The sequence below is a fragment of the Cavia porcellus genome, unplaced genomic scaffold (assembly GCF_034190915.1).
Source record: "Cavia porcellus strain 051 isolate PalLab524CR breed Dunkin Hartley unplaced genomic scaffold, mCavPor4.1 scaffold_2, whole genome shotgun sequence".
NCBI classification, from domain to species: Eukaryota; Metazoa; Chordata; class Mammalia; order Rodentia; family Caviidae; genus Cavia; species Cavia porcellus.
The window spans coordinates 58,791,592-58,808,558 of record NW_026947485.1 but is presented as its reverse complement, the minus strand read 5'-3'; the positions used below and the strand labels follow the sequence as shown (position 1 = coordinate 58,808,558).

General features: G+C 39.4%; 1 protein-coding gene and 1 long non-coding RNA gene across 4 annotated transcripts in view; one reads left to right on the top strand and one right to left on the bottom strand.

The window, feature by feature from the left end:
* Positions 1–428: 428 nt before the first annotated feature.
* LOC111758389 (uncharacterized) lies at positions 429–16,449 on the bottom strand. Its single transcript, XR_010045247.1, has 4 exons — positions 16,030–16,449; positions 11,983–12,063; positions 1,580–1,698; positions 429–1,258 (listed from the first exon to the last, which is right to left on the bottom strand). It is a non-coding gene; the product is annotated as an uncharacterized LOC111758389 (long non-coding RNA).
* The window catches only part of Glcci1 (glucocorticoid induced 1), a 92,827-nt gene continuing 82,770 nt past the window's right edge, over positions 6,911–16,967 (top strand). Inside the window, exon 1 of one of the 3 annotated variants that reach the window (XM_063242209.1) lies at positions 6,911–7,027. In XM_063242209.1, the coding sequence (XP_063098279.1) occupies position 7,027 (1 nt within the window). In that variant the 5' untranslated portion in view covers positions 6,911–7,026. Of the gene's footprint in view, positions 7,028–15,222; positions 16,066–16,967 lie in introns of those variants that run through there. The other 2 variants (XM_063242191.1, XM_063242188.1) reach the window with 2 other exon arrangements.

Genomic DNA, 16,967 nt, shown 5'->3' with positions numbered 1-16,967 from the left:
CGAAATGAATCTTTTCCATGGGTTGCACTACACCAATGATTGCCAGAACAGTGGGAAGGAGCTGAAATTAACTAGAACCAGATTTAAGAATTTAGACAGTAAATCACGAGATACCTAGCAGAGGCCACCACTAAGGTCATTCAGTTTATTGTCCTTCCTACCAATTTCCTCCTGATAATGCTTGTTATCTTTGCTCCCAAAACTAGACCTTCTTGGGAGTGTTTAGCATTTTTCCAGATACACTTAAGGTAACTAATAAATACAAAAACATCTCTGATGTACTGAGGACTATAGAGTTCTGACTTTAAACTCTGTTGAATAGTTCAGCTTATGTGTCATCATTTGACAAAATACTTCATCAAATCTAAGACACCATAATAAGTTGTACCATTATTTTAAGTGGCGCTAAGAAAAAAATATGCTACTAATTAAACCATGACATGCCATTTATTTTAAGTTTTATTCACATTTCAGAGATGTTAAAATGTGAAAAACTATCTTATGATAAATGCACTATGGCATTTACTTAACGCCTACACACTGTATAGAGAATATTCAGTCATGTACTATGAGCGGAATTTTAGTACTTTCAATATATTAGATTATGTACAGAGGAGTTCAAGTTAAAATGGACATCATTGACATTTAATTCATCTACTTACTTCTGGATTAAAATTAAGGCCAAATGTTCTTATTTTAACATATATGTCTCTGTAAAGAATATTCTTTTTCTGGACCTTACACTGCAGTCTCAGAGTGGAAATGCTATCCATGTGATCTCAGATGTCTTCATCTTCTTGCAATTTGTCCTTGGTGACAACAGAATTCTCATTTTTACTGCAAGAAGTCAGGCTGGATTCTTTCTTTTTATTTTAAAGCTTCCAGTTAGTCACATAATTTAGCTTTAAAAATTCACCAGGGTTGGGGAATATAAGCTCATTCCAATTTGTGACTACTATATTTTCCGCTGGACTAGGTTCTGATTTTATTGATGAGGAAAGTGAACCCTGGGCCTGCCACTGGTTTGTCCCTCACCATTTAGATGGCCTTCTTCCTTGCCTGGAAAGTCCATCCACCATAAAATGCAGCCCTCCTGGAGCCTCTTTTTATCTTACAGGTCCAAATATGTTCTTTCATTAGCCTGAGATACCTGTTCTTTGACAAATCTTCCGAAGTGGAAATCTGTCCTCTTTTTACCTAGTCTGCCTCATGTTGGCAGATACTGTGCTGTTTCCAAATTAGAGTGATGTCATATCTCCTGGGGAAAAGAAAGAGACATCATTTATTTATCCACAAGAATAATCTGCTACCTAGAATATAAACACAGAATACCATGCAGTCAGATAGAAATAGCTCCAAGTGGGACAGTTCTTCATAGAAGCTTAGCCTCTTCCCTTTGAATTTACCTTGAAGTCTCTTCGGGTGTTGTTGTTGTTTTGTTGTGTTTTAAAATTAATTATTTTTTAAAGCATATTTAGAAACAGATATAAATATAAAAGTTAATATTTAAAATGAGAAATTTTGGTGAAGTTTTCAAAGTCACCCTGAGCCTGCACAGGAAAATACAGGAAGCTGTTACCTTTGGAAGAAATAGTTTTCCTTAACAGTGAATAATGCTGCTTTATTGAACCACTTCTAGTCTCTTATATCTCTTTTCCACATTTTCTTGTCTTCTTCAGTCCCAAATACACATGTTATCTGGAAAACAAAGTAGATGAGACTGGGAAAGACTTGGTTCTATCACCAAGGACAATTTTTTTTCCTGATGAAGCAGAAGCAATCTGAATAGCTAGGAAAGTGGACCCTTTCAAAAGGCATTAATTACCAGTGGTCCTAGAGAGAAACAGAGTCCTCCGAAAAGACTATCAGAGGGTGAGATGGAAAAGGACAGGATTGACAAGTGAGGTACAGTTACTATTTGTATTTTTGTAATGTCTACATTTGGCAGAGATAACTATCCTTCAACAGTTGCCATCAAGTCATCTGGATTTTTTGCTCTCCCTAATAACTTTTGCTCTCAATTAGAGTAAGAGGCAAATAAGTCTAAGTTTAAGTCTATACAACCCCACTCATATTTCTAAACCACTTATCAGTTATAATTACAGCATCTTTTACAAAGTGAGGCTTTTATTCTTTATCTTGAAATGGGATATCAGATCTAAGCCATATTATTTGTGCTCATTATGTTAATGTGTCTTCAACAAAATGTAACCCCTTAAAATGCTGGACATTTAAACATTCAAATTTTATTAAATGTAGGAAACCAAAATGTAATTGTACATATGTGTATGTCTCTAAGTAGATGATGATACTGTCATAGTACAATTTTAGATGTGCTTTTCATTTTGGTAATAATAAAGGGCATGCCTATATCTAAGCTGTTTCTAATCACAAATGAAACTTAAAAAATTCATCCTGAGATTGTAATCCCAGCAACGTAAGCTAAAGCAGGAGTCTCCCAAGTTAGAACCAGCCTGACCCAAAATAAAATTTCTAAAAATGGTTGGGGATGTAGCTTGCCTTTCATGTACAAGGCTATAAGTTGAATCCCCAGTGCTGCAAAACAGACATAAATGGAAAAGTAAGTAATAGTGTAATTATAATGTCTTAACATTTTCTTTGTCTTTAAATCATTTTTATAATATAAACATAAATAAAATGAGAAAAAGAAACATTGAATTATATAATGGTTTCATTTCCTGTTTACATTACTCATTAAAACTTTAATAAATATGGAGTGTGAAATGAACTGTATACTTATGTCAGCGAGCCCTTTAGATACCTATGTTAACTGTAAGGGTATTTTGAAATGAAGTATGTGTGCCAGGTGGCTGATGAATAGTTCTTAGATCAACAATCACCTTTTTTTGTAGAATTTTTCTACTCTTTAGTAAGATGGTAACCACCAAGATAGTACTTATTGGGTATTTTCTATGCTCTACGCATTGTACTAAGAATTTTAAAAGTTTTATTTTACTTATAACTGTAAGAACTTTGTGAACTAGTTAGGATTCTTATCTCCATTTTTACACATGGTACTATACGCTTAGATGTGTGTTTTTTGTATGCCTTCTGAATAGGTTTTAGGCAGGGACTAAAGGAATTCTGGTAGCCTGTGTATGATTATTTTTAGCATACTAAGAAAGTACATGAAGAATCATTTTTATTCCCAGTGCTGGGCAGAATGACACATTGCTGCCAAAAATGGGCTATGTGTCATTTAATGATTAAAAAGTAATAAAAGTGTGTGTGCCCAGTTAAAAGCCTTGTACTAAATCTGCATTCATTTGATTTTTAATCTAAAATTATGAGGTTAAAGACAACTTCAGAGGAATTTAGCCTATTTTCCTAATTCTAGATTGGACTATATCACTATCCTAGACACAATGTCTGTAGAAACTACTCTTGAATTTAACGAAGGGAAAAAGACTCCATAGCTTTGCTCTGTGCAGTGTTACAGTAACTTGTGTGGTAGCACAGGCTTTCAAGGTAAACAGACTTTATTTCCAAATACTGAGTAAAGGACTTTGACCTTTGGCTTTGACCTTTACTACTCTTTTTCATTCTGTGTTTCTGTCTTGCAGAGTTTTGATGAAGACTTCATGAAATAATGTATATAGTGATTATGTACATAGTTTGTCTGGCAGTTCAGGTGTTAAATACACATTAGCTTCTTTTATGGACCTTGTTCCTCTTAAATCTATATTTTTTTGCATTATTTCTGCAATGAAAAAATCCCCAAACACCAATATCTATGGCACTAAATGACCCGAGGGCCATTACTAACTAAGCCCTCTTTACACTGCTTCTCCAAAGTAAGATTCATTTGATCTTTTCTTGTCTATTTTCATAATTCTTTAAACATGCATTCCCCATTAAATGTGGAAGCCCAAACCACAATTGATGACTTGTTAATACAGATGGTAAGCAATTCCATGGTTTTGCATATATTGTGTTGCAGCCACTATTGCAACTTACTGAATTCTTAAAATGGGGTTGATGTTACTCAGTCCCACCTATAGGGTGCTATGACAAAGATTACTACTTTTCTGTGCCGTACTTCTTTCCTGGATTGTGTTTAGAAGCAGTTCCTTCACTATTTCAAGTTGCTTTCGTTACTTTGGATCAGTTTCCCAATGTCAAACCATTTTAGTTTAATCCTATGTTTTATCCTTAAGCATACATACTGTATGTTTAAAATTACTCAAATTTGGAGGCAAATAAGTTTTTGCATACCTTCTCAGACTGAAGAGAAATTATTACATGTCTATGTAGTTGAGTACAGCAATGACAGGAATAATGTCTACTTCTTCTGAAAGTTGTTCTCTTTTAATTCAAGTCTGGTAATGCTGAACATTACTTCAGGCTTAAAAGTTTGAATAGATTTTTAGTATGTCATCTGTGTGGATCATGAGTCTGTAGCCTTTGGCTCTGACAGCTGTAATTACCAATATTTGAGACATCTGTGAGGGTGAGGGTATGGAGAACATAAGCCCAAAACAAGATATATAATTACCACACCCTGTCTTCCTATCAGGAAATCTGGATGTTCAAAGCAAATTAGGACCTTTGGACAGTCTTTTCCTAACACGGTGCATCATCAGGTTAACCTGAATGTGGGTAATCAATCTTGCAGTTTCTCTTACATACATTATTAGCTCATGCCTCTCTATTAGACTGATCACAGCTAGTAGACTGTGTCTTGCTATATTTTTATAAGAAAGGAAAAGCACTGGGCTAGGAAGCAGACCTGGCTTCCACATCTCAGTCTCTTACATGCTAGCTGTGATCTCAGTCACAGTTATGAGCCTTGATTTCTCCATGGGTAAAATGAAAATAGTATTCATGTTTTAACTACTTCATAAAATTGTTGTGGTCATAGATATAGGAAGTGCTTTTTAAAAAACTATAAAGTTTCTAAGAAGCTAGAAAATAGAAAAGAAAAAATTACGTAGAGTCATGCCATTTTCTTAAAACTTCAAACTATTTTTTTTATCTGTAGTACTAAACATAAATGTTCTCGGTATTTATGGAAGCACTGAATGCATAGCTACATTATGAATAGCTATGACTGGGAAGTGTTGAAGAATGACAAGACTCCTCGTCATAAATAATTAACAAGGAGCTGAGACTTTCAAGAGTAAATGTGACTTTGACTTGGCTCACTATACCTGTGTTCTGTCTTTCTTCAAAGAAAACTCAAGAGTTTTCTAAGAACAAGGATAGTGAGATTGTCCCTGGAGTAAGAAAGTGGGCTGCTTAAGCTTCTTTCCTCAGTAACAACTTGAAAGGTCTTATTTATTTTTATGTTATAAGTGACACTTGTATAAATATTTTGTTGAGTAATGGTGCTGTGGCACAACTTGAGTTTATTTAGGACACTGCTCCACCCAAGGTGAGCAATTAACGCAGGTATGTAAACTCAGTTCTCCTGGAGCCCTACTCAGACCCTACACAAGTAAGCAGTTCTAGAAATGCAAAAGGGTGTGGGGCATAGGCCATGGCTAGGGTTGAGAAGAAATAGGAAGGGTAGGAGGAGGCTCTGCAACAGAATGGAAAAAGCTGAACTATGTATGGTAAGGAATCATTCCAAGTTTTAGTATATGTGCTACTGAAGCGAGCAAAGTAGGGAATCTATAGTCAGTAACAATGGATTCTGATATCCATTTCATCTAATTAGAGCACATTAAGGTGACATAAGATTTAGTCAAAATACCAAAGAAAACAATACGATTTTCCTCCATGCAGTATAATAATAACCATCTTATGTTAAATGTGAACAGGAAGGGCTATGTTTGCTCATGTGATTGGGTTTCCTCACTTACCACACCTGGGGAAGTATCAGCTAATATTGATTTAGCACTAATGTATGCCTGCTGGTCAGGGCCAACTAGAAAGAAGAAAAACTGGTACATAATTAGAAGGACTTGGTGGGACCAAAAACATGACCGGGCTCCACGTGTTGGGTATCAATGCAAATCACTCTTTCTGGAGAGGGGGCTAGAAAAAGATTTTGCAGGGACCTGGTCTATTTTTAGCAGCCCTATACTACAGTATTAAAGATTTTGTTTAAGGATGTTGTAAGTGGATAAAGTCAACTTACAGTCCTGGAGTTTGATATGTGTAGTTTATCAATCTGGGAGCTAAGCAAATTAGAAGCAGATCAGGCTTTAAGATATCTAAGTCATTTTTTTTATAAACAATGACTGTGATACAGGTCCATTTACCTTTTCCTCAATGAAATTCCCTGTAAGAAAGAAACGCTTGTAATCTTTTTTTTTTTTTTTTGTACTGGGAATTGAACTCAGGACCTTGCTCTTGCCACTTAGCTATATCCCTGGCCCATATAGTCTTATATTTTAAACATAACTGTGGCTTATGTGGAATCATAGCATTAGTTACCGATTATGTAAAATAACACATTATTTTGTAGCAATCCAGATAGAGATTTGGAAGCTGTTTTCTTTTGATAATTTCTATGAATGGATATCAACTGTTTTGTAAATCTGGCTGAAAATGGAGAAAATATTTTGGGCCCATAACAATACTTGGCATTTATTTCTAATCCACTGTTTCCCAAGTTTGCATAATCAGAACGATCACCAGGAGAATTTGTTAAACATTATTATAATTGTACCCTTCCCCTCACAGACCTGTTGAATTAGACTCTCAAGGGAAGGGTACTAAAATCTATTTTTAATGAGAGCCTTAAGTATGCCTGATGATTTGACATGTTTTGAAAAAAGAGTTCTATTTCTGTTTCTGTTTCTGACAATAGTTTGTCAGAACTACGTAATAGCAGAAGAGATGGAGAGACTAGGGTAGATTAGACATCTGTTTATGAGGAACCAAAAGACCAGCTGGTAATTGGAGGTGGGAAGGAAAAGAGAATGAGAAAGCACGAGTATTGCCCAGGTTTCTTTCATAATCCTCTTGATCCCAGAGCTCTTAAAACTCCCACGTACGCTTCTCACTGGCTTTGTCCTCAGTAACTGCTATGTGTTTGCTGCCTCATCCTACCTAAGAAGTAAGGCACATTCATGTTAGCCATTGTGGCCTTCGCAACAGTGAATGTATTGTAGTGGTAGAAATTAAACTCGGCTTGGGTGAGGAAGTGAGAGAAGGAGGTAGGTTTGGAAAAGTCTTTCGAGGGATTCTGATCTTCCCCTTGACAACTAGTTTGTAAAAGACTTTGCTACTTCCCGAAGTGGATGTGCTCAACTTCTGTTAGTGTTATTCAAAACTTTGTTTATATTTTTGCCTCTTAATGTCCTTCATTCCTACAGTAGAGAGGTAAACATTGTCCCTTTTTGGAAACTCTTGTGTTCTTGATCAAACTTCCTACTGCCTGGTAGAAGCTAAATCTATGAATTGTCTCCCTGATTCAGACCTTCATTTTTCCCCCTCTTTGGCACCTTTAGCTTATACCAATTTGCATTTCTTTCCTATTTCTGTAAACTAAACCAACATACATTTTCTTTGACTCTGGTGAATCCCAAAATCCCATTTTACTTCATGCCTTACTTTTACTGTCACACTTCTTAAAGAGTATTTTACATTGATGAGTCCACCTTCTTACCCTTCTCATTAACAAAGTTCTGTCTGGTTTCCATGGAACCACATTTTTTGGGAAACTACTGGCTTGAACATTACCAGAGATTAGCTCCAGTAACTTAACCTCTTGTCCCTTCAATAGCATGTGATATTGCTGGCCATCTATTTAAAAACTTTATCACTTAGTGATCATTTGATGGACAGAAACCTAATCTAATAATTGAAACAGTGAGGGAGGATTATGTATGAGACCATAGGCAACTTTCATGAAAAATGGAAAGTAATAAGTAGAAGGCTAATAAAATTATAAAAAAATAATTATCAAATACCTGCTATATTCTAGGCACTGGGTAGGTAAGTGATCAAATAGTGAGAAGATTCCTGTGCTTAGAATCTTTACCACATGGTAGGGAAGGTTTACTATAAGCAGTTTTAAAATGTACTTTTATAATTTTGAGACTGGAAAATCTAGGAACCACTCAGAGGACTTGAGGAGTAAGGAGGTGGGAAAGGTGTTTTAAGATGAGGATACACCTGTATGAGAGTCCTGCCATGGTGTTTCAGGGGAAGTTAAATGTGGACATTGTGGCTGGAACTTAACGGGAAGAGAGGAACAGCAAGATGAGGTGGAGAGAGGCACAATTCAGAATAGGCCAGGCCCTTTGAACTATTTTAAGGCGTTTGGATTTCATTGCAAAGTAATTGGAAGACTCTGAATGGTTTCAAGGAGGAATAAACAGGATCCGATAAATTATCAAGTTTACCTTGACTGGTTGATATGTAGAAACTAAAGGAGCCAAGAGTAGAAACTGGGAGTCCAGTTCAGTTGGATAGCTACTGCAATCATTTAGCGAAGAAATGACAATAGTGTGGTTAATGGCATAGCAGAAGAGGTGAAAAGAATAGGGTAGATTAGACATCTATTTATGAGTAACCCAAAAGATGATTGGAAGTGCAAAGGAAAAGAGTGAGAAAGCAAGAATATCACCCAGCTTTTGTTCACTGAATAACCAGGTAGATGGAGTCTTATCAGTAGGGTAGGGAAGGGTGCAGATTGGGAATGATTTTCAAGAATGGAAGAAAATGGATAAGACATAAAGTACTCATCATGGGGACTCTCAGGCTTTCACCTTGCCTTTTGATCATCTTGTCCCACTTCTCCTTTATGTGTGTAAGTCACTCTTTTCCTCAGAAGACAGGTTTTCTGTGTTTTTCTGTGCCTGTAATAGAAGGGGTCATTCCATGCACAAATTCCTGTGTTCACTGTGTTCCTAGTTTATGCCCTAATAGAATAACTTTCATTGCTCAGTTTCAAATTTCTATGGGAGAAAAATATGATTGGTTTAGCTTCAGTCTATCATTGATCTCAGGCCAAACCAGCAGTGATCAGAAGAGCAAAGTCATTTGGTAAAACAATAGCTGTTGAGCCCAAGCTTTCTGTGTGTTGGGGTTGGTGATACATTCTCAGAGATGACAGATGGATGTTAGCTTGCCAGATACCTCATAAACCACTACCAAACTTAGTTTTACATATTGAACTCTATTCTGTTAAGAGTATTCACATAAGTCTTTTTCTATCTTTTTTGTTTTTCTTTAGTCATTTGTACTTTTCCAAAATTTTATCCTTGTCATCCATTTCCTTTATTATGATACTTTTCTCCTTTGTCAGCTTCATTTGTGCCCATGGATTCAACTACCATGGAACATGAATCATCACAAAATCTAAATCTACTATTCTTAACTTCAGTATCCTTAAAATAAAACAAAAACTCCTTCTCTTTAATATCTTCTGATTCTTTTATTTATAGATAAAACCTATTCTCTTGACTGACTTCTTCCTGTTAAAGTCATGACTATCTTCTCAGGCATCTGAGCATGAAGTCTCAGAGTGATCTGATCTCCTTCTTCGTGGTGCTCACAATTCTCAACAGGAGCATCACTTTCATCTCTACATCTTCCTCCATGCCCTAAGTAATGAACTCATGTGCACTATTCTCAGAGTCCCCCACACCATCTTTCAGCCTTGGTTTCCAGTGCATATTGTAAACTATTCTTTCATTCATTTTCCTAAAGCACAGTACTACTCATGTTCTTCCTTCATTCAAGAATCTTCAGTTTAGCTCTTCAGCATTTACTCACTAAGTACAAATCTCACCTGGAAACCAAGATCTTTCCTAACCTGTCACCAATATTATCTTCTGCTCATCACCAGCCAAGGCACACTGTGCGGTCATCTCCTCATAGGTCCTGTGAATTCTTAACTCCATACTTTTGTCGCCCTTCCTTAAAAGGGAGCTTTTCTTCCCATTCCTTTCTTAATGTTACCAAAGTATGACAATAAGTGTGCCCTATCAGTGTAAAATAACGTCTGACTCTTCAAAGACATTTCATAAGTAAAGTGATGAGAAATTACTATTCCATGGTGCCAATATTAGTGCTACTAAGTTGGCTTAGTAAATGTACTAATATGGACCTTTTCAACAAGGAGAGTAGCACTCTGAAAATTACATGCTACAAAAAATTTAAAATAATAAAAACAAGATTAGGGCTGGGGATTTAGCTCAGTGGCTTAAGTGCCTGCCTGGCAAGTGCAAGGTCATGAGTTTGATCCCTGGCATCAAAAAATAAAATAAAAATAAAAACAAGATTCCCTGATCAAAGTGCTGATGAATTGATTGTAACAGCAGTCCCTCAACATACTAGGTAAAAAGTAAGATTTAGCCACAGAGGAAGAAATTAATCTGTGACACACTTTACTTACTATACATTCTTATCATTAAATATTATAATAAGGCAGATTTCCTTAATTGCTACTATGATTGTTTTAATATATTCTGAGTGCTGTGGTTGCAACTAAAACAAAGGAAACATCACAGGATGCAAAGGGAATATTTTGAGTTGTTTGGTTCCTAAGTCTTATGAATGTGCTGGCTTGACTCAATACAGTGTTTTAGCTCAATGGTACAAGTCTAGTTATATATTCACTCGGGGCATGTGTGTCACTGTTATTACAGTTGGTAAGCAAAGTTACTATGGAGATGAAAGCTGAAAACTAGTATTTTCTTGCAGGAACAACTCTATACTTATTCTTTTGATAACATTACCATTGAAAATTAAAATACTTTTTATTTCTAGGGCTTTCTTCTGAATTTATCTGAGAAACAGTTTTCTTTATTTACAGATAATAGTCTTTTCTTCTGAACTAAATATTTTTTAGTTTCTTTACACAGTCCTCTTGAGAATAGGTGTTCATGACAGTGTGTTTGAGCTAACCACCAATCAGCAGATGTTACTCCTTAACTGATTTTCAACTGTCATTCTCTGACAATTTCAGTTGTCTTTTTTTCCTGTAAATTTCAGTGACTTTTCTCCATTATTAATTTAATTTTCACTCTGAATGAGTGTCCAGAAACCATTAGGACTAATATTTTTTACTCTGCTCTATAAGGATCATAACATATTCTTTACTTTGTAATGTCAGCTTCAGTGAAATAATAGTATGGTTTAAAGTAGTCACATGGGCTATTTTTCTACCCCGTGGCTATGCTTTTGCAGCAGAGATACACCTGTGCTTATCTTAGTTTCTGTTTCTGATGAGGGATATGTTTTAGTTTATGAAACAAGCACCACCTAAAATTTACCACTCTTTCAATATCATTGACCATGTATATTTTGGTCATCTACTATGTCCTAAGCATGGCTGTAGAAAGTTAACAGTTATAAAAGCAGTAAAAATATTTGGCTGTGCACAGTGGCACATGCCTTTTAATCCTGTATTCTGGGAGGCTGAGGTAGGAAGATTGCAAGTTTTAGCTCAGTTTGGACAACTTGGTGAGAGCCTATCTCATAATAAAAAATAAAAAAGGGCTGGGGATGTAGCTCAGTGTAAAAATCCTAGATTCAATTTCCAGTAGCTCCCTCCCCATAAAGTTCTGCTTTCAGGACTCTTGTAGACACAACAAAAAACAATGATTTATAAGTTAGATGGTGCTAAGTGGTCTGGAAAAAAAAGGAGGGGGAAGCCCAGGGCGTATTTACAACTTTAAAGAGTGCCTTCGTGAAAGTGGTACCACTTGAGTAAAGGCCTGGTAGCAATGAAGGAGTAAGCCATATGATGGTTGGGACACGACCTTTCAGTCACAGGGAGAGTGCAATATAAAGGAGCATGCAGGCTGTCACAAGCTGTAAGGAGTCTTACTTTAAGCATCTGTCAGGGACAGAAATCCAGGCAAAGCTTTGTTGTTGCTATTAGAAATTTAACTACAAGAGAATTTAATCAGCTTAAGAAGAGCATCAGTGCAGATCTGTTCATTGTTCTCTCTTCTGGCCATGATAGTATCAGTATTGCTGACAGCATGAACCACCTTTTGGATTTGCACGGGCCTTGAATGCTGCATTCATCCATTTTTCATTACTATAACAAAGTACCTGAGACAAGTAACTTATGAAGAGGGTTATTTTGGCTCATGGTTCTGGAGATGCAAGGTCTGGGTGCTCGTCTGGTGATGTCTTCTTGCGGTCAGAGTCCATAGGTGACACACAGCATCACAGGACAAGAGAAAAGGAGCACACATGAGCATATGTATAGTCTTGCCTTTCTCTCATAAAATAAGCAGTTCACAACCATGGGGCTGTACTCTGATGAATTTATCTAATCCTAATCACTTCCCAAATGTCTTATCTCTAAACCCTATCGTCAGATTAAGGTTTTTTTCTGTTTTTGGTGTTTTTTTTGAGACAGAGACTCATTATGTAGTTCAAAGCAGGCTGTTTTTGAACTTATGTAGCCCAGGCTTGCTAGAACTCACAGTAATCCTTCTGTTTCATCCTCTCAAGAGCTAGGATTACAGGTATATGCCGGTATGCCTGGCTCAGATTAGGTTTTACCCTCTTAATACGTCATAGTGGGGATTCAATTTTAGCAGGAGTTTTGGGAGACAAAGCATTTCTAACTGTACCAGATGCCCAGCCTGAAACAACCTGGATAGAACTAAAGAAGATCTTGGAACTCTGTAGCCTTGACATTTCTTCATCCTGCTCTTTATCCACATGGGGCTGCATATTAATTTTATGTATTCAGTGATTCCAAGTTGTAATTTAATCTAAAATATGATCCATTACCATTTTTAAACTAAGAAATAAGTATAACAGAAGTCTAGCTCAGATTAGCTAAGGGTGTCCCATCCAAGTCTAAGGCACAAAGCTATTGAAAACAGAGATATTGTTTACCCTACCAAATTGCACTTTCAATTTTGTATTTTAGTTACGACAATATAGCAAAGAGGTCATGACTAACAGTAAGTCTTATATAAAAATTTGAGAGATTGTTACACTTACATTCAACAAAGTAGGGAAAATCTGTCCTAGTTCTATCTATCCCATTAGCTGGCACAGCAGCATAATAAAGATTGGAAGATACACAATCGATAGCCTGTTCTAGGCATTTCCAATTTACTGAGCAGAACATTTTCTTAAAGCTTCTACTTACCCTCAAAACCTACGATCATCATCACAAAGAATAAAGTATGAAGAAATCAGCAACAGGCATTGGAAAGTAAGTCCACCTTAGATTTGTTCAAAGTGAAAATTTCTTGTTTGTGGTGGTCACTGTTTCATGGAATAATGGTTTTAGAGACAACCAAGTTTTCTTCAGCAAAGAGAAGGTGGTTGAGCTTCCAAATAGGTCATAATTAATTACCAGCAGGCACTTATGCCACATCCTAGACCCGTAGATTTGCTTTTACATGTATCATTTAAGTTGGTTATGGTCAATTTAAACAAACCAGAAAGTCTTAATATAGCCACATATCTCATTTGAATCCAAATCAAATATTGATCATTGTGACTGTGGTTTAGAATACATTTAGAATTATTGTAATCTAATGTGCTGAGGTGGTTCCATATTTATATTTAGGAGTGGTCAGAGATGATATTTTTATAAAGAAATGCTGTAACCAAATCAACAACTTGGATATTTACTAGCATTTTAAAAAAAACTTTATATGATTTTAATGTTAGGGATTTTTTTGTTCTTGCTATTCTGAAAAAGTCACCAGAAAGAAGCCATTTGATTGTTCTTCTTTCTTACAAAATAATTTGATATTTGAAAAATCCATTAACTTTCAGATGAAAAATCAGTACAATTGGTCAATCATATCAAATTTTAAAAAGTAAATTTCTGGACTGTTTATTCTGCAAAATAAAAAAAGCCAGTAGAGGCTTCATTTGTAAAAAATTATCTTATTTCATAAGCAGTACTTGTAGACTACTGTAAATCTTCTACAGTCATGAACTCCACATCTTCAGCTGTGCAGCAGTAGAGCTGAGGGCTTTCTGATGCTCTTAGCCAGTCCTTCTGTGTTAGGTCCCAATTTTCTAGCTAATTAGCTTCTTTGTGCCTCAGCTGGGAACACAGGGGATTAATAATAGTACCTACCTTGTGAATTATATAAGGAATGAATCAGTTAACACATAATGCCCTTAGAATAGTGGCTGGCAAATATGTTCAATGTTCAATAAATGTTGGCTATTACTTTCATATGTGATAAGCCTAAAGTACTAGATGTAATTTTTGTACTTTTCTTGGGTTTCATTGTTTAAAAAAAAAAAAAAAAGAACCTAGTATGCTTTCCGCTGAGTGTATAAGGAAGCAGAGAGGGATGGTTCCTTGCAGTGAAACTGACCCCTGCATACAGTGCCTGAAATCAGAGGAAGCTCGGTAGTATGGACAGCCACCCGGAGTAGACCAATCTGATTTCCACTTTTTTTTAACCTCATAGAAAAATTAATGGAAGGTATCTGATATAGGCTCTAAATTGTTCCTGCTTAAGCTTTAAACCTTGGTTTACTGTACCTCCTTAATTTTATTGCTGAATGAAAACAAGTTGACCACAGGGGATCGTTTTATTATGTTTGGTATTTATTCCTCCCAAGCGGCCATGTGCTTCGGGAAAGCCAACAGGGTACCCTCCATGAATCTATCTGGTGTGATGACGTCAAATTCCTTGATCTCTGCAGTTTAGTTACCGCTTTGGAACACAGAATTTGATGATCTCTTTTCACTGCGTAACTCCAAATGTTAGCATAAGCTATACGAGTAGTTGCCCAGATCTTGCTCCTCATCACTTGAAGTTGTTTCGATTCTATGAAGGTACCAAAACTCAGGCTACTAAAATTAGAGGCGAAGGGATCGATTCTTCTGGTTCTAATTCTAACACATCCCACCGGATGCAGGTGTGCTTTCAAAGTAAGTTCGGTTTAAGTCTCTTCTGTCTAAAGTTTTACAGAAGGCCTGGAAGGGCGGAGCCCTTGCAACCTGCTTACCGGGCGTGTGGTCCTCCGTGGTGTTGGAGCACGCGCAGGAATACACTTTCCTACTCTAGCTCTCACCTCCCGGGCTGTCAACTCTTACGCCCCTCCCTGCGCACATAGCCCCCTACTCACTGTTCCACTCTCCCACGCTCCGCCCTCAAAGCAGGAGTCACCATTCTCATTGGGAGAAGCGCTTCTCACTTCTAGCTTAGCACCAATCATCTGCGTCCTGATGCAGACCAGTAGAGCCAATGAGGACGTTCGCTGTGGCAGCTGCCGGGTCCAGAGCGGGAGGCGGTGCCGGGGGCGGGGTGCGAGTGGAGAATTAGTTGCCATTCCGAGTGAGAAGCGCGTAGAGACGGCGGCGTCTGCGGTTGGCGCGGGATCCGGGCACCTGGAGGCCCTTTCCCGTCTCCGTCCCTAGAGGCAGGCGACGCGGCCCTGCCTGTAGCTGCTGGGCTCTCGCGCGTGCAGTCCCGAGGGCTGAGGAGGAGGCTGTGGGATCTGAGCCGGTGCCCTCCCTGTCAGCGCGATGCCAGGGGCAGCGGCGCTGCGTTCCGCGCGGCCCCGGCCGTGACCGCCTGGCCGAGCCGGCCACAGTTGGGGCCCTCGGCCTCGGCAGTTCCCGTTCGTCCTCGCGGCTCCCCTCCCCCTCGCGGGGGGCCAGCGGGGCGCGCGGGGCAGGGGGCCCGAGACTCCGCCCCGCCGCCCCTCCCTCTCGCCCGCACGCACCCGCGGCTCCGCACGCCGCCCTCGGTGTCGGCGCGGCGTCCACCATGTCCACCGCCGCTTCCTCCAGTTCCTCTCAGACCCCGCACCCCCCGCCGCAGAGGATGCGGCGCAGCGCCGCCGGCTCCCCGCCCGCCGCCGCCGCCAACGCCGGGAGCGGGACCGGTGCGGGCGGCGGCGTGGGCTGCGCCCCGGCTGCGGGCGCCGGGCGGCTGTTGCAGCCCATCCGCGCCACCGTGCCCTTCCAGCTCCTGCGCGGCGGCCAGCACAGCCCCACGCGCCCGCCCGCCGGCGCAGCGCTCGGCAGCCTCCCAGGGCCCAGCCCGCCCAGCCCGACGCCGCCGCCGCCGCCTGCTGCAGTCCCGGCCGAGCAGGCGCCGCGGGCCAAGGGCCGCCCGCGCCGCTCCCCTGAGAGCCACCGCCGGAGCAGCTCACCTGAGAGACGGAGCCCCGGCTCGCCCGTGTGCAGAGGTAGCGAGCCCAGCCCTCCCCGCCGCGCGTCTCCCTGCGGAGCCCTCTGGAATCTCAGCCTCTGCCCGCCGCTCTTGCTTGCGCCGTCCGAGGTGTGGAAGTGGCTTTGGGAGTCTCACCCCTGCGGTCGCTGCGGGCTCGGAGGAGCGGGCTGCAGAGCAACTTTTATTCCACCCTCCTGCCGCCCCGCAGATACTCTCTTAATCCTTCGGCTGCTTCGAAGGGTTTTTCAGTGAGAGAGCCTTTTAGCGCTCTCCTGTGTTTGCTGTTTGTAGCCAGGGAAGGAGGCGCTGGGCGAAAACACTTAAACACGCACACAAACTCTAGCGGCGGAATAGGTGGTGATAGTAATCTCTGTAGCCTCTTTGTGTTTTTCTGCAAACTTCCTAACGTGCCTGTGATTATTATTTTTTTTTCTTTTTTGATGAGTTGGTGGCGTTAGTTATGGTGGAAACGGTACAGTTTTGAATGTGCAATTGAAGTACAGTGTGTAGGTTTCTTTTTATTCGCTCTCCCCTATTTTATATAGTCACGCATCGAAGCAGTACAACACTAGAAAGGTCTCATGCCCAACTCATGATTTTCGTGATACATTTCTAAAGATCTATGTGGAGTTTGTTCACTTTTTGTTTTGTTTCTTTTCCATTTTTAAGTAAATGTTCAGTTGAGTAGTGTAAAGACTTCAAGTTTCTTTTTTGTTAGGTGTCAAAGGTAGCGGTGAGCGAGTGGATGCTCTATGCTTCCCTTAGTGTTTTCTGTTTTGCTTTGGTTTTGTTTATGTCTAGGGACAGTGTGCATGAGCTAGTTGATTCCTCAGGGAGAAAGAGAAGATTAGCCCAAACAGGGACTTAAAACCCATAAGGGAATAGAATAGCTAATATTATTAGATACCAGCTTAGAGG